Genomic DNA, 22,074 nt, shown 5'->3' on the forward strand with positions numbered 1-22,074 from the left:
CTGGCCTCATGAGAGTGCATGGCGATCGGATGATGCTTGTGCAGGTGTGTTGCATGCTTGTGATCACATTTAGCTGCTTTTTCATTGCAGTTTCAGTTGCAGATGGAGGTTGCATCCCCTTTCTTTTGATACTGCATGTAGAACAAGGTTGTTTGTTGGGTTTCTTTGCCCTTATTGTAGTGGTAACTGCAAGAGGTGGATTTTGCTGTTAGACACACATTTTTGCCAATGGACACATTTTTTTTATGAAGGTGATAATATTACTGAGACTTTTAAGTCTGTCGACTTAGAGGTTATTGTTTCACAGTTCAATGAACTGAAAAATCACGTTTTGTACTGGTACATGAGCTTCAATGACCCTGTATTGTATTGGTGACAATTAGAGTTACCTTCATCTGGTAGAGTGAGGACATAGCTTTAAAAGGTGCATTTAATATTAGTGACTGTGCAATCTGTTTTCTAGGACTGTACTGGTCTAATCATCAATAAGTAAAGACACCATGAATTGACGGAGTTTTAGAAATGCTTTTAATGTCCCCAGATGCGATAATGAAATAGCGACTAGAGAGGAAATCTACAAATTCCTTTTAAGCTGCTCCTCCATCCAGGAATGTGGTTGCTGGGAGGGAAACCTGGTGTCATGTTGGGTGATATACCTGTGAGGAATTACATTTAGTTTTGCACTGAAAGGAATGATTAATAGCCGGTATTGCCTTATCCCATGAAAATTGGGATAGTTAGGGTGTGTAACAGGAGTTTTGGCAAGTTGACCCGTAACCAGTCTTTCTAGATAGTGACTTCTTGCTGTAGGCTGCTATTTATTGATTGTTGTAAATACGGTGACCTGAAGTAATATAATTTCCGTATTTGTTATGTTGATATTTCCTGGTCTAGTCACGGAGTTGGTCTATTAACTGACTTGGTAACAGAGTGATTCCCATATTGACGACAATTTTCCTAGCACAGTCTAGTTTGCTTGTGTTAAATATGTAGTTTGTTTGTGATTATGTAGTTTTTGTCCTTGTTGGGATGGTGATGGATGATGCTTTTGCAATTGTGCTTCAAGTGACCAAGTTGTAGCAATGATCTTTGTAGGTTGGTAAATGGAGGTTTTGCAGTCTTGCTTTGATGTTTCACTGTTGTTTATATATTTGTGTCTGCTTGTGGATCGGTTTGGAGCTATGGAGGTTTTAAGGTTTAGGTATAATGGTTACGCTGGCAATGATTGCTTTTATTAGTAGATACTTCTTAAGCGAAATAGGGTATTTTATTAGTTATGTCCTAAATTTTAAGATTAAGTTTCTCCTTTTAGATTAGTTTTTTATTCTAGCAGTATAGTATATATCATTTAATTATTTTAGTGATTTGTAGGTCCACATCAGCCTTCCTGGCTGCCGATTTGTAACCTGCATTACCAAATAAAATGATGATGATAATGATGATTAAGAATCAAACGTCAACCAGCCAGAACTGACCGGGTTTAAGGCCCTCGAGAGGAAATAAAAACTTATTTCCCCTTAACCTTTCAAATCGCATTTCATTTCTGCTGTTTATGTCTCTGGTTGTTACTTTGTAAACTGAAAAACAAAACTCTTTCGTAATCTAAAAACTGGGTTGAAATGAAAAATCTCAGATTAATTTTCTTATTAGGTTCTTTCGTTGGTGTTCCTTGCTCAAAATGATTTAGAAAATGATATCACGCTTGAAACCATTCTCGGTCTCAATTGGCTATCGGGAGTTTTTTTTCCGAATGGGTTTGATTATCATTACTTAATGTCAATTCTCTGTTTGACAGGTCATCCTGGAAAAGTTAGAATTATGGCTACGGCTATTTCGCCATTTGCGTCTACGAAAGAGACTACCAACTATGCAAGGCTATGCCGCCTCCTGGTGGATGTTGGATCTCAGGTGCTTCGGTCCACTTTTGACACAATACATCCACCAGCGACTCTACATACAGTTTTGGGAAGTACCTCAGTGCATTACGCCAAATTGCAATCATTGTACAAAGGGAGGAAGAAAGTGCTGAATCCCACGCAATGGGGAAAGTTGTACCCTCCTCACAAAGCCGTGTCTTCTAAAGACTTCGACATCACACTCCTAACAGTGCTGCTTAGAAATATCTGTAGTTTGCGCATTCCCTTCAAGGGATGGGATGAGCTTCCCCCAGCTACAGACATACGCACCGAAGATGATATCGCCAGAGTGAAGTATTACAGGAACACTGTATACGCCCATGCTCCTCAAGCCTCTGTGGATGACAGTAGTTTCAGTGCTTACTGGCAAGAAATACGAGAAGCTTTGGTGAGACTGGGAGGAGCTCATTTTAGAGCTAAAATCGACAATCTTGAGCACGACTGCATGGATCCAGTTATCGAGGAGCATTATCGTGAACTGATGAAACAATGGAAGAAAGAGGACGACAGCATCAAAGACAAGCTTGAAGAAATCGGAGGTAAGAAAAACATTGTCCACTGCCAATATGGATGAATCAGTAGGCTACAAAAGTATATATTTTCAGCTAACACAATAGTACAGGCTAGCTCATGAAGTTTTCATTTTGGTTGGAACTAGTCTTATATTTGGAAGGTATTTTTGCGTCACGTGTGAAAAATGAAGAATTAACCCCAATGTTGACACTGTGTGTTCATTTGCAGTATTTTGGTCTGTTCGTGGGTACTCGTGTACAACTGCTGTAGGGCATTTTTGTGATTTCTAAGCGTCCTATTGAGTTTGATCTGTACGGAATCGACTAGATATTGAATTAGATTTTATTGTTTTATCTGCATCTAAATGTGAAGCAGTGATATAAATTTGCTTATGAAAATGCGCTTACCTTTTGAAATTTTCAGATTTGCTGGAAAACATGAGAAGCATTTTGGAGAGAAACTTCAGAGACGCAACTGACAAGAGAGAGATTGATATGAAAGAGGTGAAAGAAAAGCTTACTTGTCTTACGGCCTCAGCTGAAAAAAGCACACAAGAAGGTGAGTTGGTAGAAAGAGCTACTCATAGAAAAAAAAGGTTATGAAGAGCGACACGGTTTTTTTGAGTACATAACACAGCTCTTGTGCATGATGACGGTAATCGCTGGATGTCGGCCAACACAGCATACTTTGGTACTTTACTGATCTAAGGGCACACCCTGGCCACCACCCACACTTGCCATACATGAAGATACTCTATAATGTGTGGGATGCCACGGAATGTGAGATATTCTGCCCTGGCTACTTCTCGGATTTGATGGTGTTTTGACAGCACTCATACATATGTTTGATCTTAGGCGAGATAGGTTCCCCTTTTTTTTTTTTTCGTATCAGCTTTCTCATAATGAATCTAACTTCCTAGTATCGTTAGATGTGACTCACATACTTCTCAATAAAAAAAACCAAATCCGTCCTCCGGTCATATTGTGTAGCATTCAATTCTACATAGGAAAAAAGTTGAATTAGAATCGTCTTGAGTAAAATGGGTCAGAATAAGATGTATGTGGTTATTTTACATTTCCTGTGGAAAAGACTGCAAGCAGAACCTCCCACCTCATTGTTGACGGGTCTCTAGGTTTCCTTTGCGTTTTTTTTTTTTTTGCCTAAGGAAACACAGCAGTGTAGGGTAACTCATAATTTTTTCATTTTCGTTGGAACTAGTCACATATTAGGAACGTTTCTCTAGCGTTGTGTGAAAAATTAAGAATTGACCCAAATGTTCACAGTGTGTTTTCATTGGCATTATTTTTGTCTGTTCGTGGGTACTCGTGTACAACTGCTGGACTGCATTTTTGTGATTTCTAAGCGTCTTATTGAGTTTGATCCCATTGGAATCGAGTAGATATTGACATAGTTATCATTTTTTATCTGCACCTAAATGTGAATTTGTGATGTAAATATGCTTATTAATTGCGCTTTTGTTTCTTACGAATGCAGATTCGCTAAGTGACCTCAGAGACACAACTGAGAAGATAGAGATTGAAAAGAAGGAGGTTAAAGAGACGCTTAGTAGCCTGACTACCACAGTGGAGAAAACCACAGATGAAGGTTGGTTGCTAGAAAGAGCTACTCACAGATAAACTGAAATATCAACAGGGATTCCGTTAACTTGAGTACATAACACATCTTTTGAGTATGACCACATTTTTCGCTTGATGTCGTCCAATTTAACACTTTTCAGGTAATGTATTGTTGTAAGAGCACACCTTGGCTACTAAGGTAAACCTACTCTGGCTACAAATTAAGATACTACGTAATGTGTGGGATGAATAGGATGGCTCGGAATCTTAGGCTACCTCTCAGATTTGATAGTTATCTGAAAGCACTCATACACATTTGGCCGAGAAGGGTTATTGCCTTATTTTAGTTTTACTTTTGTTAAGGACATAATGAATATAACTTCCTAATCCGTTAGATGTGACCTGCATATTCTGGAATAGACTGATGCAATGCTTCCTCCACTCAAACTTTATTGTAGAGTATTCCATTTTACATGGAAAAATCGCTAAATGAGGGTCGTCTTGAGTAAAATAGGTTAGAATAAGATGTATGTGGTTATTTTACATTTCCTGAGGAAAGATTGTAGGAAAAACCTCCCACTTCATCGTAGGTGAGCAACCGTTTTTCTGAAGCATTTTTGGTGAAATCGCGCGACAAAGAAGTCACAAAGGCGTTGTTTGGTTTTCATTTATTTGTTCGTAGTCTCGCTGTATCCCGAAGAAGCCTTGCTTAGACTACGGCTCCAATGATACAAATATTTATCTCCCGAGTAATTTATTTTACGAAAGAGTTTCACTGTCAGACACCGTTAAAGCCGAACAAAGAGAGGAGGTTCAACAGAATTCATAATCTAAATGGCTTTTAATCAGTAGGCATGAATCATATACTTAAACCTTTTTGCATCGTCCAAGTAATTTCTTTGGTAAACGGTATCGTACTCATTCGCATATTTAAATTCAGTGCCGAATATCAGAGAGTTACCAAAATTTTCAATGCAGCATTCATTAGATTTCTTACTTATTTTGCTACTGCTAGGTATTTTTGATTCAACTGAGCTTATCAATGGAATTCGCCAGCTGTACAAGACTCGCGAGGGATGGCTCTCACCATTTCCATGGTGTGAAGAGTTTCAGTTTTTTCTTGGCAATATTTTTACAAGGCTCAAAGTGGTCAGAAGAAAGAAAACGAGAGGAGAAATCACTGACGTATTTGTTGACATGTCGTCAATACTAGACCCGTATGAAGAGTGTTCAGCGCCGAGAACAGTGTTGATTGAAGGAGAACCTGGTATGGGAAAAACCACCTATTGTAAAAAGTACGCCTACGACTGGGCCACAAAACAGCAAGAACCTCAGGGCTGCGGCTCAACAGCATTTAAAGTGGTATTGTTACTGAAATGTCGAGATATCCATTCTGACGTTTGGGAAGCCATTGATGATCAGCTTCTGCCCCGAGACATCGATGAAGAAATCAAACAACAATTCTTTCGGTTTATTCGTGAAAATCAGTCCAGCATTTTATTGATATTGGATGGATTGGATGAGTTACCGTCCAGTAAATTGTCGATGTTTTCCGAATTAATTGAAGGAAGAGTACTCCCCAGGTGCCACATAGTTGCAACAGCAAGACACGAAGCTGGAAAAGAGGTGAGAAAATGTTGTGATGCGCTACTTCAGATCGAAGGATTCACTGAAAAGCATGTGAGAGGATTTGTCATCAAGTACTTTAAAGAAAGGCCGGATTTAGCCACCAAGCTCTCGCAACGGATGTCGCGAGATAAAAACCTGAGAGAAATAGCGGCCAATCCTCTAAACACAGCACTTCTTTGCCTTTTATGCGAAGAGTTTGAGGGCACACTCCCCGAAAGCAGAGCTCAACTGTACTTGGATATGGTTGAATGTGTTTTGAGAAGATATAGAAAAAAGAAGGGATTATCAGAAAAGATCGAAGACCTGACAAACCATTACAAACCGCAATTGAATCACCTTGGAAAGGTAGCGTTGAATGGTTTACTTGACGATAAGCTGGATTTTAATGAAAGTGAATTGAAAAACCATGCCAAAGACCTGACTGAATTTGGATTTCTGTCAGTGCAGCGTGGTGGCAGCAAACTGAGACAAACACTGCATTATGCCTTCTTACATAAAAGTTTTCAAGAATTCTTTGCAGCGTTCTTCATTTGTTCTCAGGTTCAAAGCAAGGAAATGAAACCTGAAGAACTAGTTTCCGATCCAAAGTATTTCCTTGAACTTAAACAAATACTTTTGTTTTCGTGTGGAATTTTGGCCATGAAATGCGATGAACAGGTTGTGGCTCTTGTAAAGAGTTTAACAAATGAAGTCAACAAAAATAAAGGCCGTGGTGCAAAAATTGTATTGGAGGCCATCAACGAATGCAAAAGAGAAAAAAGTGATTTTCACTCGCATTTATCGAAGTCGTTTGGAACTGGTTTGAATCTGACCAATTTGGATTTGCGAGACAATGGTATTAGTGCTGCGGGTGCTACATGTATTGCTGAGGCAATCAAAGTGAACAAGACGCTAACCAATTTGGATTTGCGAGACAATGGTATTAGTGCTGCGGGTGCTACATGTATTGCTGAGGCAATCAAAGTGAACAAGACGCTAACCAATTTGTATTTGTGTGGGAATGGTATTAGTGCTGCGGGTGCTACATGTATTGCTGAGGCAATGAAAGTGAACAAGACACTAACCAATTTGGATTTGTCTTGGAATGGTATTAGTGATGCGGGTGCTACATGTATTGCTGAGGCAATGAAAGTGAACAAGACGCTAACCAATTTGGATTTGTCTTGGAATGATATTAGTGATGCGGGTGCTACATGTATTGCTGAGGCAATGAAAGTGAACAAGACGCTAACCAATTTGTATTTGTGTGGGAATGGTATTAGGGATGTGGGTGCTACATGTATTGCTGAGGCAATGAAAGTGAACAAGACGCTAACCAATTTGGATTTGTCTTTCAGTGATATTAGTGCTGCGGGTGCTACATGTATTGCTGAGGCAATGAAAGTAAACAAGATGCTAACCAATTTGGATTTGTCTGGGAATGGTATTAGTGATGCAGGTGCTACATGTATTGCTGAGGCAATCAAAGTGAACAAGACGCTAACCAATTTGGATTTGATTTTCAGTGGTATTAGGGATGTGGGTACTACATGTATTGCTGAGGCAATGAAAGTGAACAAGACGCTAACCAATTTGTATTTGTCTGGGAATGGTATTAGTGATGCGGGTGCTACATGTATTGCTGAGGCAATGAAAGTGAACAAGACGCTAACCAATTTGGATTTGTCTTTCAGTGGTATTAGTGCTGCGGGTGCTGCATGTATTGCTGAGGCAATCAAAGTGAACAAGACGCTAACCAATTTGCATTTGATTTTCATTATTAATAGTGCTGCGGGTGCTACATGTATTGCTGAGGCAATCAAAGTGAACAAGACGCTAACCAATTTGGATTTGCGAGACAATGGTATTAGTGCTGCGGGTGCTACATGTATTGCTGAGGCAATCAAAGTGAACAAGACGCTAACCAATTTGGATTTGCGAAGGAATGGTATTAGTGATGCGGATGCTACATGTATTGCTGAGGCAATGAAAGTGAACAAGACGCTAACCAATTTGGATTTGTCTTGGAATGGTATTAGTGATGCGGGTGCTACATGTATTGCTGAGGCAATGAAAGTGAACAAAACACTAACCAATTTGGATTTGTCTGGGAATGGTATTAGTGATGCGGGTGCTACATGTATTGCTGAGGCAATAAAAGTGAACAAGACGCTAACCAATTTGGATTTGTCTTGGAATGGTATTAGTGCTGCGGGTGCTACATGTATTGCTGAGGCAATGAAAGTGAACAAGACGCTAACCAATTTGTATTTGTCTGACAATAGTATTAGTGATGCGGGTGCTACATGTATTGCTGAGGCAATCAAAGTGAACAAGACGCTAACCAACTTTGATTTGTCTTACTATGGAATGTCTTGCTGAGGCAATTAAAGCAGGGTTTAAACAACTTTCAAGTAAGCCTTTAAAGTAGGCAGGTACCTTGGAAAATTGGGGGCCGAAGGCCCGAACCTCTAGGGGGGTCCGGGGGCATGCTCCCCCGGGAAATTTTTAAAAGAAAAGTCTCCCAGAAACGCATTTTCCTGCAATCTGGAGAAGAAATCTTCTTGCAATGATGCATACTTAATCTGTTATAATAAAAAAGAATGGTACTCTGGAAGAATTTGTTTATTTCACTGTTGTTTTCGGAGCCTCTTTTTATCCTACAGTTACAAGTTAAAGGCCCATTTCCAACCTTGATGCAACTCGCGCCGCGACCCAATTTCCTGTAACACGAAATTCCCAGATCACTGAAACCCTTCTAAAATCGTCTTTCTCAAGAGCCATCCTGAACATATAGTCAACAGTTTTACGGTAAATACATTCGCCGTTCGTTATTTCACTGTTTCCTTACAGTATTTTGAATTTTGTCTTGAAGTATCCTAAGAAAAAAATTTTTAAGTGTCACGCCTGGAGCTCTTCGTACTCTGTGAAGAGTTGGCGAAAAGGACAATATTCAAATTTTTTCACTTTCTAGAAGCGCTTGAGGATTCTAAATGAAGACAAAATACTTCCTATAGAAACTGGTATTTTTCAAAGAGAAATATGGAAAAATATCAGACTGCCGGACGTTTAGTTATTTGAAGATCGTGTCCGGTAGTGTCCGGTGAAAATTTTCTTGGTGTCACGCTTGGATCTCTTCGTACTCTGTGTACAAGGTCAGCGAAACGGAGAAAGTTGGCATTTTTTCACTTTTTAGAAGCGCTTGAGGATTTTAAATGAAGGTAGAATATTTTCTTGTGAAAAATTAGTATATTTCAAAGAGAAATATCGAGTTGTTTAAGGACCGTGTCCAGCCGTGTCATTGAAATTTTTAAGCACTTGGATGGCTTCGTACTCTGTATACAGGGTTAGCGAGAAACATCAAGTTCGAAATTTTAGGCTGCCTGGAGGCGCTTGAGGATTGTACATAAAGGTAGAACATTTTCATATAAATATTTTTTGGATTTCGAAGAGAAATATGCAAAAATATGGCACTGCCGGACGTTTAATTATTTTAAGTGTAGTCACTTCATTGCAGGAACTCGAACGTCAGCGACACTGACAGTTTGCGTTACATTTCTTATTTGCTGCTTTGCATGGACAACAACCCCGACCACTCCTTCGAGCGCAAGTTCCTCTCCACGGGCAGGAAACTTCAACTGACCCTTGGTCCTATTTAACAAGGATGGCAAACTTTAATTAAAAAAAATTGATGAATGAATGAAAACGTGGTGGATCAACATTTTCACCTTCTTCGAAATTTTCGCAAGGATTTTCGCGTTTCTCTTTAGCAACAACCGATCCATAAGCGTTTACTGCCTCGGAATCTACTAAATCAATAGATTCATCCAATTCCATACCGGATTAAAACGTATAGAACTGTTTTAAACAGAATTATTTTGATAAGCTCTTCAAATTCATCGGAGAAAAGGCAGAAGGTATTTTGAGACCTGACAAGGTAAAAATAACTGACCAATCAGAGGCGCTATTTAAACAAAAGCAGTGGTTCAAAACGAAAAAAAACGAACGCGTTGGCTCAAGGTTGGAAATGGGCCTTTAATTTCAGCTTATAAAGTGATAAAGTGTGAAACTGACACTTTTTGTAGTTTATGAAAACTCAAAGTCAGAGCCACAATCAGAATCTTCGGCATCCAAATCTGGCAGCTCCAAGGCTTTGGAGATTTCCTCTACCTCTTCCTCAACAGAATAGAGTAACTGGGCGTCATCATCAGTTGCCTGTACACCAACATCATGTACAATTACCACTGGAACATCCTCATTTGCAGATCCTGGACCTGGTGGTGGTGCTGTGTTGAAAACCTTTGGAGGGCGCTTGCGACGAGGTTTAGCTGCCAACCAGGACGAAACAGCCGAATTAAGAACAACTCTCTGTAAGAATAAAACATCTTGGGGAATGAAAATTTTCAACCCCCCTTCAAATTTTGCATGCAGTTAGGCGCTCAGGGGGGATGCACAAAAATACCCTTTATAAAGGTCGCAGCACTCTTGTTGCCATGGTAACAACAGCTGCTTGTTCGAGGCCTAGGGCCTCGTTTTCACACAAAACGTTGCAAAAAAAATTGAAATTTTTATTTCTCTATCTCGAGCTAAATAAAACAATACAAATTGGCACTTCTATCATACATAGTAACATTCGTCTCCACATTGATTCATTCAATTTTCCCTGGGAGTGAATGTGACCACAGCAATAGATTATTCATCTTGGTACAGTTTCGGTCATTTTTGTTGTCGGGTAAAACAGGGAAAACGTTTATCTGAATTTCTCCAAAGGTGCATCGATTCTGCAACTGAAACTACCCACCTAGCTGGTTATAATATTCTAGTTATTAAATATGTAAAAATCTTTGCGGACCTGCCTCTACTTTTTATGGGGGAAATTCGCAAACGAAGCTCAAAATCAGATATTGCATAATTTGGCGATGTTTCTAATGTTCTCAACAATAAATGTTTCAGAAAAATGAAACATTCAAGGCTTTAAAAGAATGTTATCTTATGAGCAATATCCCGAAGAGAAATCTCACCTCTAGTAGTCATCTTTAAAAAAAAATTGATCAACCTTTATGGAGGACTACTCGACGTAACAACAAACATATACCTCAAATCGTGTGCATATCATCCAGATTCTGAATGCTGCACCTTCTTTTATGGGAATTTGAGCGATCTGAAGTCCTCTGAAGATACACTGTTATACTTGTATGTCATTTAAGACATGTTGAAGTCGGCTGATCTACACGAAACTATCCTCACACCGGTCATTTGTCATTAACATGTACGTTGTCACGATGGCGTGAATCCGTATTTCTCCATGAAGTTTCCATCGGTCGCCCCATAGAAGATGGGAAATGGACATTTTTCGAAATATCAGCAGATTTCCGCGCATTCTAGGTGAAAACAACCAAAAAGAAGAAGAAAACCTGGATTGAACGCTCGTAAACACTGAGAGGGCAGACATCGCAACTTGTCAGCGGCAGTACTACATGTAAAACCCAGTCGCCACAATAGCAATTTGTACGACTTGCACGAAAATCATCACCAAGTGGAGATTTTAAACTACTCAGTATCCCTGCAGTACAGCAAACGGAACAGGAATTTCATCACAATCAATTTCCAAAAATTTAGCTTTTTTCGGGGAGTCTTTCACTTGCTCGAACGTTATATTGGCTTTGAGCCTTGAGATTTATTTCCCATGACAATAAAATGCTATAGAAAGTGCTTACAAAATTACAAAGGAACTATTTTTAGTGTCGGTTAGACCGAGAAATACAGATTTGAAATAATTAATACTGTCACTGATCAACCAAAGGGCACAATCTTCTCAGTTATTAGCTTGATAATCTCTACAGACCAACGTTATTGGACCGAACGATCTCCTGTTTCTTCCTGGTGAGCCGGCCACCTCAGGGGAAAATTAAAGAGACCTTTGACTCTTCTTTTTCCTGAAGGACATGAAGCAATCCAGATTACATATTAACCATGGGAAAATTCGTTCAAGTGACAAGTTGCGATTTACGTGTGGATAATAAGTTGTTTGAAAGGTAGAATTATGACATTATGATTCCATTAAATCTTTTATTTCGAACTTTCAATATGGAAGGAAATATCGATTGACTCGATTGCACTGCGGCGGTGATAAGTCTCTCCTCATCATATCTTATGCAAATTTTCTAACAGTTTTCCGACAGTTTTCAGATGATTCGAAATATCTTAGTTCCTGTCACAAGGAAGTGATAACTGCCCGAATCTGCTCTTTGAAAGGAGATGCCCATGTCGTTCAAATTGCGATTGCAACTGGGTTTTTACATGTGGTACTGTCGCTGACAGTTACGATTTATACTCTCAGATTCTCAGTGTTTACTAGCGTTCATTTGAAGTTTTCCTCTTTTTTTTCTTTTTTTTTTTTTTGGGTTGTTTTGTTTTTACTTCAGAAAGCGGAAATCTGCTAAAATATATGAAAAATATTCATTTCTCGTCTTCTTTGGAGCGACCGATAGAAACTTCACGGAGAAATACAGCATCGTGATAACGTACATGTTAATGACAAATGACCGGTGTGAGGATAGTTTCGTGTAGATCCGCCGACTTCAACATGTTTTAAATGACATACAAGTAGAACAGTGCACCTTCAAAGGACTTCGGATTGCTCAAATTCCCATGAAAGAAGGTGCAGCATTCTGGACTAGTGCAGCTTTATCTGTATGATATGCACACGATTTGAGGTATATGTTTGTAGTTACGTCGAGTTGTCCGCCATGAAGCTTGATCAATTTTTTTTTTATGATAACCAGAGGCAAGATTTCAATACGACTCTAACCAATTTGAATTTGTATGACAATCATATTAGTGATGCCGGTGCTACATCTATTGCTAAAGCAATCAGAGTCAACAAGACGCTAACCATTTAAGTTTGTCTCAGAATCGTATTAATGCTGCCGGTGCTACATCGATGGCTAAGACAATCAAAGTCAACAATACGCTAACCAATTTGAATTTGTCTGTCAATCTTCTTAGTGATGCCGGTGCTACATCTATCGCTGAGGCAATCAAGGTCAACAAGACGTTAACTAATTTGAATTTGTTTAATAGTGGTATTAGTGATACCGGTGCTGTATCTATTGTTGAGGCAATCAAGGTTAACAAGACGCTAACTAGTTTGAATTTGTCTCGTAATCGTATTAGTGATAACGGTGCTACATCTATTGCTGAGGCCATCAAAGTCAACAAGACGCTAACCAATTTGGAGCTTTTCCGGCAATGATATTGCCGGTGCTGCATTTGTTGCTGGGCCAAACTAAGTTAGCAGGAAGCTAACCAATTGGCATTTGTCTTAGAATAGTATTAGTGATGCCGATACCCCCTTTTATGCCGAGGCAATCAAAGTCAGCAAGACTCTGACCAATTAAGATTTGTCTAACAATGGTAACAAATGTGAACAAAACTGTGAGTGAGTTGAACTGACTTCTGGGGGAATAATTGAAGTGACTGTACTTTACCTTTTGTACTTTTCCTTTTAAGTAACGCTTTTTAAATTTTCCCTTTTGCAGATGCAGGAAGGAGCTTTTTAAATTGCCTTTAGTTGCTCTTTCATTAGATTACATTCAAGTTATAATAGCTACCTTTGTGATGTTTTTTTCGTTTAAGGTGATGCTTATGCTTCTGAGGTATTTACATTACACGAAAAGAAGTGTAAAACGCCATTGTTTTTAAGTTTTGTTATGAAAGGAATATCATAAGCATGTATCATCCACGAGTAGCAATATTTTTTCCATTCTTTATAAGCCTCGAGCGCCTCTCTTTCAATATAAACCAAAACAAAAAAAAGTTTATGGGCATTTTTTTTATTTCTGTTTCGATCTGCACAGCCATTAAATGAAATTTGACCGCTGGGAGGTTCCTAAAGGGGAGGTGTGCGGGGAAAGAGGATGGGTGGGGACACAACAGGGGCGAGGTAAACAAAGTGTGCTGTGGATAACTCTTAAAGGGTAATGTATTGCCAGCGGATGCCTGTTTCCACACAGGTCTGGGGCCTAATTACGAGTTAGTAGATGTGCGATTCGGCAGGCGAGGACGCATAGCCCCAGGAATGAAGGGATGATTGTCGGTTTCCCATACAGGAAGATCTGGATTTGTACCAATTATAGATTCTTTGCTAAAGAGACTGGCAGTTAGAGCTTGGTCAACAGATTGTAACCAAATCGTTTGAACAAATTTTATAAAGGAACTCTCTGAAAGATGGAGCTGATAAAGTCTCCACTTTCATCAGAAATAAAGACAACGGATTTGAAATGTTAACCGACATCCTCGAAGTCATATAAAAATACTTTAAAAGAATTAATAGATTCTAAAATAGAACAGGACCCAGTTGTTCAAAGAGCGGATAACGCTATCCAATGAATACATCGCTATCCAGCGGATGTGTTAACAAAGAATACTGCACCATCTATCGGATGGAGATTTATGCAGTGGTTATCGTTATCGAACAATGAGGACCAGGTGGACGACTGTTAGTTAGTGGAGTGATCTAAACAACGGGTAGTATTCACAGTTAACGATTTGGAGCACAACTCAGTAAGTTTTTTTTTCGTTGGGTTTTTAATTTCTAACAGCAAAAACATGTAAAGGAAACGAAACATCGCAAAATCTTAATGTTTCCTCAACAAAGCCATAATAGTGGGATTGGGAAGGACAGGAAATTGACTGCTGCTAAAGCAACGCTGCTATGCTTGCTATGCTCCCTCATTTCCCGTACAACCCCTCCCCTCCCCTCCCACCCCCCCCCCCCCTCCCCATCCACTCCTTATCCTACAAGAGCTATGATCCCTCCGTTAATTGCCTGACTACACGGGCTGTAAGGGGAGGAAAACTTGAAAACTCCATCAGTAAGATTAATAAGAGCTTGGCGGAAGAAACCGAAAAGTAGTTTTCCCCTCCCCTCCCTTCTAACCCCCCCATAGGCGATAAATAATGAGCGACCGCTAACAACATGAAGCGAGTCTTTCTGAGCGTTTGACTCGAGATTATATTCAGATTTTATTACTATTGAGTTTGCACAGATAAATTGCAAGTCATTGGAATACGGTCAATAATTCTTCAGTATAGCTTTATAAAGTATTTATCTGGTAAATTTTATGCTTTTCCTTTGTAGCTTCAGCTGAATACATTTGAATACAACCATCTCGTAATTGAAAATTAGGTGCAGAGTTTCTTTGTTTAATTCCCGCAAGATTATCCGACTCTCTCTTTATGTGTTAATTGCGTAAAATATTCTGATCAGGTCCATCTATGGCAGTCTCTCTGGCCCAGTCTTTGGACGGGTCGACGATGGAGACGTCAAAGGAACAGACTCAAAGGCTTGGTTTATAGTTTAGCTCTACTGATCTGATTCCCAACAATTAGTCATGAGAAGGAGGAAAGTTTTGATTTGGATTAAGTCGCAACCACGAGCATGGAAGGTTAGAGTTTCAAGGGGGTAGTGGCGGATTCCTGCCACTAAAAACTTTGAAAGTATAAGAAGACGAACGCATCATTCGTAGTTTTGGCAGAAAAACGCTATCTGACGCTGAAACGCCCAAATATAGAAAAAAACCCAAAAAACAAACCACAAAGGATTATGTTACTACTATAGAAGGGAAAACAATATCTTTCTTTGCCAGAGGAAAGGTGCAAAATAAAGAGATCACCAGGCGAAAAACGGAAAGTCTCTAACTGCAATGTGAGGTGCGGAAAATCTGCCGTGCGTGTCTCGTTACAATCTTAAGATGCGTGACCTGTAGCGAGAGGTGATATGAAACCAATCACACGATGTTGTTTAGAAGCAACTTTAATGACAACTCGTCTACAGCTGAAAGGCGAAAAAAAGACGAAAAACATCTTTCTCTGTTGACAGGATACCTCGCTAAATAAGAAGTTAAGGAATTTTTCAAAAGTGTTAACTTTACATATATCCTTTATTGCTTTGATAAACAATAAGTGGATACAAACTTATTAAAGACTCAAAAATATAAAAAAATCGAGAATTACACTTTTGTAGAGTTGCTTAGCTTTTCATTTTCCCGGGAAAAAACAGTCGAGATCGCAAAATTCAAGTGAAAAGCAAACCAACTGTCATTAACGCCTTGAACAACTGGAAGTCAAGATACTTTTTTATCGTCAAACAACAAATTAGCAAACGTAAATATCATTCTTCTTGATGCCTCTCCAGGTGTCACCGATTCCTCTCCCAATGCCTATGTTGGTTAATATAACAGTAAAAAATATTGCTACAGTCAAAAAGTTTGGAAAATTCCTTTACTTTTTTAGTTAGCGAAGTATAACTTAGTGACACTACGGCTTTACAACACGATTCTTTTCTGAGACTACAAATAATTTGTCTCCAAATGAATAGTTAAAACTTGTTTCTCCGCTGACCACTCACATGTCGGACTGTTTTTCTTTCCCAGCTCGTCGCCCGTGACATATGAGTAAATGCGTGAACTTTATTTAAAACAGGATGGCCACAGCTACGAGGCTGTTGTCCAGGGGGGCCCTGAATCCACCTAAAATCATTACGATATGATCAATTACGATAAACACTTGAGGTTTAAAAACTTATGGTCTCAGAAAAACTGAAAAAATAAAGAAAAAACTAACTACAATATCACATGTAGTAACTCCCACTCTCAACCGCATCTTCTGGAAACAAAGCTTCAAGAACAGCTAGAAATTTCTTGTAGATCGATTTAAAAGTTCGGACAAATCAAGGAATTTGAAGAGCAATAATTCGCTTGTTCATGCAATGCACAGTTAAGTAGACATGTGTCACAACAAGGTGAACAATATAGAAAACGCTTGCAGTATCGGCACTTTTCCTTCGTTGTTTTGGTAGCCATTTTGGAAATGTAGCCGGGCATCTTTATGGTAGGTAGCTCATGTGTGATCTATCATAGAGTAGTGTATACGCAAATACGTTGATAATAAAATGAGCCGTCCACTGTTTACAACGCTGGAAAGTATTGTTGGACGATTACCGCTTGCTGACAAGGCTCTCCAATTGATTTATTTTTGAACCTGGTTTATATTTCCGGGTTATATTTCCTTAAAGATTATGCCCGAAGAGAAATTATTTAGTGCAACATAATCTACAAGATCTTTGCTTCTTACCGTCGACTTTCACGGGTATCCTTCGCAAAAAAAGATACTGTTAACGCCTAGTTACAGCGTAACCACCATAAACTATGTATCAGAAGCAAAGTTATGAAATGCGCTATCTGGGAAAAAACAATTTCCTTTTAGCTTGATCTAATCGTAAATCGACTGAGGTGCAAAAATTCCAATTAAACGATGTTTCTTTGAGAAAATCGGGTATCGACACTGACCGCACATGTAAATTTCTGCACAATTCCAATACTGAGGGGTTAGTCTTCAAAATCGTTTGGGGATTTTTCGATATCGTTATTTGTTGTTTTGCAATTTTCCAGCCCAGTTTGTTTATCAAAATTTTACTGATTTCGGAATTCCTTCACACAGATTTTTTATAGTTTGATATCTTGGGAATATTTTGACCAAATTTCAGGGCAATTCGTGCCTTATTAATTTCTTCAAAGAAGGTACGTTTGCAGAAAAATGAGATAGGTTTTTTGCATCCAAAGTTTTAGAGGGGTAACCACATGTGGTTAGATGTCAGTATCTGTGCAAATGCATACCTACCCTTCCCCTAAGAGAACGTTGACCATAACTTGTCATCAGTTGACTTTTGTTGGGTCGTTGGAGGGGTAGGTGCTCAGTTGTTCACATAATTTCCTGATTATACTCAAGCAATAATGATGTAAGCAGCAGAAATGGAACTACTGCTTGCCAAATCATACGGTTCTGGATGATATTAAAAAAAAGAATAACTGACTGATGAAATAATACGCACCTCTCATTTACCTTCGTCCATGGCGGCACTACACAACATCAGTCGTGTTTGCCTAATTTTTACGGCTACGGTTCTTCCAATATGTGATTGTGAAAACGTTTTTTACTACTGGCTGGAGGTACAGCTTGCATATTTAGTCGACTTTGCCCAATATTTACTATGGTTTGTTCCACATATTACTTTTCTGCACTCCAAACGAGTCGCACACTCCTTGGAATTATTTTCATGAATAAATTTACGTTTTCTTTTTTGTTTATTTCGTCTTGTACCTCTAGCAGGTAGGAATTTTGAAATCAGCGAAAGAAAGCAATTCTGCCGTGCAATCACCATTTAGTAGAAAATATGGTGGCTATTGCTCCTTGGAAAGCAGAAATGTGAGTCTTCTGCGTCTTTTATTTCATTATATTTGTATAAACAAACACATTCTGCACAATTATTTTCCCAGCTTTGTTCCTATCTTTTTTCTTTTTTAACTATTTACTTTTTCGCCTCACGGAGGCAAAGGTCACAGAAAACTGGCCTCTACAGGCTCATGGATTAACATATCTTCAAACATTACGATAGTGTAATGCTAAGGTTTGTCACCTTAGCATTTTTTCTTCGCTGCTTATCAGATGCATGCCTGTCAGTGCCTTGATGACAATCATACACACGCTTTCTAGTGATGACAAAAGGAATTCCATCATATGTGATCCTTGGTTGGAACATTGCAGTCTGGGAATCTTGAAAAAATACTTTTATTCTTTAATTTCCACATTCTCTGTGACAAATCAAGGGGCATTGAAGAGACATTAATTCATTCAGTCATTCATGTATTAATTTGGCCTGTTAGTCAGTCAGTCAGTTAGTCAATAAGTCTGTGCGATAGGCATCTACTGCAAGTATTGACTTTTGGATCATATCTGAAAAAGGGTATTAAAAACCACATCTAAACCTCTCCTTTATCGGGCTAGCCACCACATTTTAGCTATTAAAGATCTGTAGTGGTTTTATTTTTTATTCCATACCATGTTTTCAATTTTTGCGAAGAAAAAAAATTAGGTGTGTAAGTGAATTACACACCTGTGTTGGAAACTGTACGATACGCTAATTATTCTTAATTTGATTGACATCTATGAGTGATTTCGTTTATCTATACATAACCAAACAAACATGTATGCGAAACGTGTTTTATAGCGCCATATATGACACTGTTACACCTGCTTACAACGGAAAGTTGGGTGTGTGTTTCTTGAGAATAAGCCGAGAGTTGTGTGTGGGGGTTAACCGAAGCGTTGTAGTAAGATCGTAAAATCAAGTGAATAAACCGTAACTTTTAAAATAAGGAAGTATAGTACAGCTTTTTCATGTTTTCGACACACCTGTCTTTTAAAAATCAAACTAAAGAGTATATTTAATTTGCTATTTTTATGGAATGTTTTTGAATCCCCCCTCCCATCTTGGACTCCCCAGAGCCCCTACACCCCTGCATCCCTCCACTTAATATTCCCCCTCGTAACCAGAGTTCATCTAAGGCGCCCCTCTGACTTTAGACTTACCTTTGCCAACACCGTAGCAGTAATACATGACAAAGCTAGTTGTTGTTACCACTTCGTGTTCGTGTAGTAGCTTCTCGGCTAATTTTAGGAACTTCAAGATGCAGGCTCCACCACGGCGACCAGAAGTGTACACTTAAAACCCATCGGACTGCGCATGTCTAAGGCGGGAATTCACGCCGTACTCTTGCCATCTGTTACGGCAAAATCGCTTCGTTCCCGTAGTGGTGAATACGTCAGATTTGCCAAAAAATTTTGTTTGAGGTCTTAATTATTTGAATTTTTTTCTTGTGATTAAATTAATTACGTCTCTTTACCAGTTGATAAATCATAGCTGAACGAAATTTGGTCAAAATTTATCTGTGAAAAAAAGATTTCAAAACCAGGACAGCTTTAGGTTCCGCCGCCAACACTGCCAAGCGGCAATCGTAAGTATTTTTTTTTATCATTTTTGTTCGTTTTATTCTTTTTGACTCAGTTGAGTTCTTCAGTTTGCTTTTCCGGCACTAAGCTGATGGGTGCTGATTTTTACAACAGGCCAATTTAAAGGACAACAGCGCACGACGTTTTTTTGTGCAAAGAAATTTTGGTACAAGAGTTTTACAAGTTCAGGAAAGGAAGCAATGAGAGAGGAAGAATTTGGACACAATTTCCGAAAACTTCAACAGTGTAACTGCAGTCAAATTCAAAGTAAATCAATGGACGGTGAGAGAGAGATTTGACTTGCATCTCTGAAGATTTCGATAGCAAAGTAGAGAAAAGGCAAAAGCAGTGGTGCATCTCCCAAACCAACAAAGCTCGGCGTACTGTTAGAAGAAATTTCTGAGCAAGAAACTAGAAAAGTCAGAAAAGGAGCTTAAGATCCGTGAAGAGGAGCTCACTTTGAAAACAAGAGAAGTTGAAAACGAAAATGGCTTTTTTACAACAACAATAACAACAAACACAGGCTATGATGGTGTTGTTATAAAGACTTGCGAAAAAGTAATAACTAATTCCCCAACACAGATGACGATGCATTGATTTACTCTTCCTCGTAAATTTATTGCAGCTTCAAGTTACTGATTTTGTTTGTTAAAGTCATTTTGCATTTTCTGTTTTTTTAAAGTAGGAGTAAATTCTGTTGGGTTCTGCAAATACGATTTCTACCTATTTTGTTAGAAATTTGTTCAGTGGTTTACACCATTCAAGATATATCTTAAATGAATAAATTATGTCAGTGCTCACAATTATACTTTCTTTGCATTCAGTTTGAAAAAAACCATAGTATTATGCAAAGTAAGTAAAAAGGTCGGGGGGGGGGGGGGTTACACCGAAAGAACTCAGAAGTGTTATTTCCATACAGGCAAGTAAGGCTGTTCCTTAAAAGTGCGCAAACGATATTGTTAGAGGTTATATCTAACACTCGTTCTGTTGACTATTTCTTTATTCTCTCCTTTTTCTACACAAGTTACTATAACGGGAACTAGCTCAGATCTCTCAAGGAAAGTGTGGATCACCGCTTATAAAGGTAACGCTTACTGAACTATCAATCTCTAACCTCCGTCATCCTTTTATTCTTAACGAGTGAATCACGTTAAGCTATGCAGAACGGAGCTCACATACTATGTAGGAACCTTCGACATGTTTACGCTTTACAAAATTATTTTCTACCTTAAATTTCTGACTCTTACGGTCAAGGTTGGTCATAACTAAAACAAGACTGGTAATATAGAAATTAAAGTGAACTTATTAACAGAATTAGAATAATAATTGAAAAGGTATCTTAAGAGAAAATAGTCCTCGAAGACTGTTACATACCAGCAGAATAAACAGAAAATTCGGAGAAGAAAGGGCGTGCCCAAGGTAACGCCCCTAAAAGAGCTACGTGCTGTTCATATAAGTTACCTGATTATAAATTCAGTGCGGAGGATGAAAAGTACTACTTGTTTACACCCTAAGTCACCTCTAAGAAAAAGAGGTGTCGAACGTGCTAAATTAAAATTTAAGAACTATTTTCCTGATCGGGAATTCGACACGGATTTTACATAAAAAAAACTAGAATATCAGTGGCAAAAGTATAAGGAGGGTTATTTCCACGAAATTCCTGTACGGGATCAATTTTTTAAGGTAAAGTCATTCTTTCATAGAAAAGGTTGTGGTTTTTCGTTTTTCGTTTGTCTCACAATGACCCTATGCCAACATCCCTGATGATAGATTGCATTGATGTGCTTCTACCGATCATAACGAAAATGATCGATTTATCACTTGAGTCTGGGCTATTCGCTGATGACTGGAAGTGTGCGCTTGTCCTCCCACTGCTGAAGAAGTCTGGGCTAGACCTTTTATACAAAAGCTACAGACCTGTCAGCAACCTGCATTATGTTTCAAAGCTGACTGAAAGGATGGTGTTTGAGCAAATACACACCCATATGATGACTCACTTACTATGTCCTGAGTTTCAGTCTGCATATCGTAAAAATCATAGTACGGAAACGGCTCTTGTTAGAGTCATGAACGATATTCCGATGAAAATGAACACTCAAGAAGTCACGTTGCTGGTCATGCTCGATCTTAGCGCCGCTTTCGATACGGTTAATTATAACATCCTCCTTACTCGTCTGAATGAGGAGCTTGGGATATGCGGATTGGCCTTGGAATAGTTCAGGTCGTATCTGGCGAAAAGAGGTCAGCGAGTCTCCATTGACGGGTCTTTTTCAGAGCACTTTAGTCTGGAGTGTGGTGTTCCACAAGGGTCATGTCTGGGCCCCCTGCTCTTTCTCATCTATGTGTCCAAGCTATTCAGGGTAGTTGAGGATCATCTCCCACACGTGCATTGCTATGCCGACGACACACAGATTTATCTGAGTTTCAAACCTATTAGTAACACATCCCAGGAAGATACAGTCCGTGATGTATTGAGAAGATCAGGCACTGGCTGATCCATGACAGACTCCTTCTTAATCACGATAAGACTGAGTTTATTATTATTGGAACTCACCAGCAGCTTAACAAATTGCAGGCTATGAATATTAAAGTAGGTGGTTCAGAGAGAA

General features: G+C 38.9%; 1 protein-coding gene across 2 annotated transcripts in view; it reads left to right on the forward strand.

Annotated features, from left to right (window-relative positions):
• LOC131778464 (NLR family CARD domain-containing protein 3-like) overlaps positions 1-12,904 on the forward strand; it is a 28,617-nt gene extending 15,713 nt beyond the window's left edge. The window contains exons 3-7 of one of the 2 annotated variants that reach the window (XM_066168776.1): positions 1,796-2,455; positions 2,853-2,987; positions 3,924-4,034; positions 5,022-7,942; positions 12,660-12,904. In XM_066168776.1, coding sequence (XP_066024873.1) covers positions 1,819-2,455; positions 2,853-2,987; positions 3,924-4,034; positions 5,022-7,942; positions 12,660-12,869 — 4,014 coding nt within the window. In that variant the 5' untranslated portion in view covers positions 1,796-1,818 and the 3' untranslated portion in view covers positions 12,870-12,904. Of the gene's footprint in view, positions 1-1,795; positions 2,456-2,852; positions 2,988-3,923; positions 4,035-5,021; positions 8,216-12,659 lie in introns of those variants that run through there. The other variant, XM_066168777.1, reaches the window with a different exon arrangement.
• Positions 12,905-22,074: the final 9,170 nt, after the last annotated feature.

This window comes from Pocillopora verrucosa, chromosome 6, assembly GCF_036669915.1.
Source record: "Pocillopora verrucosa isolate sample1 chromosome 6, ASM3666991v2, whole genome shotgun sequence".
In the NCBI taxonomy this organism is placed as follows: Eukaryota; Metazoa; Cnidaria; class Anthozoa; order Scleractinia; family Pocilloporidae; genus Pocillopora; species Pocillopora verrucosa.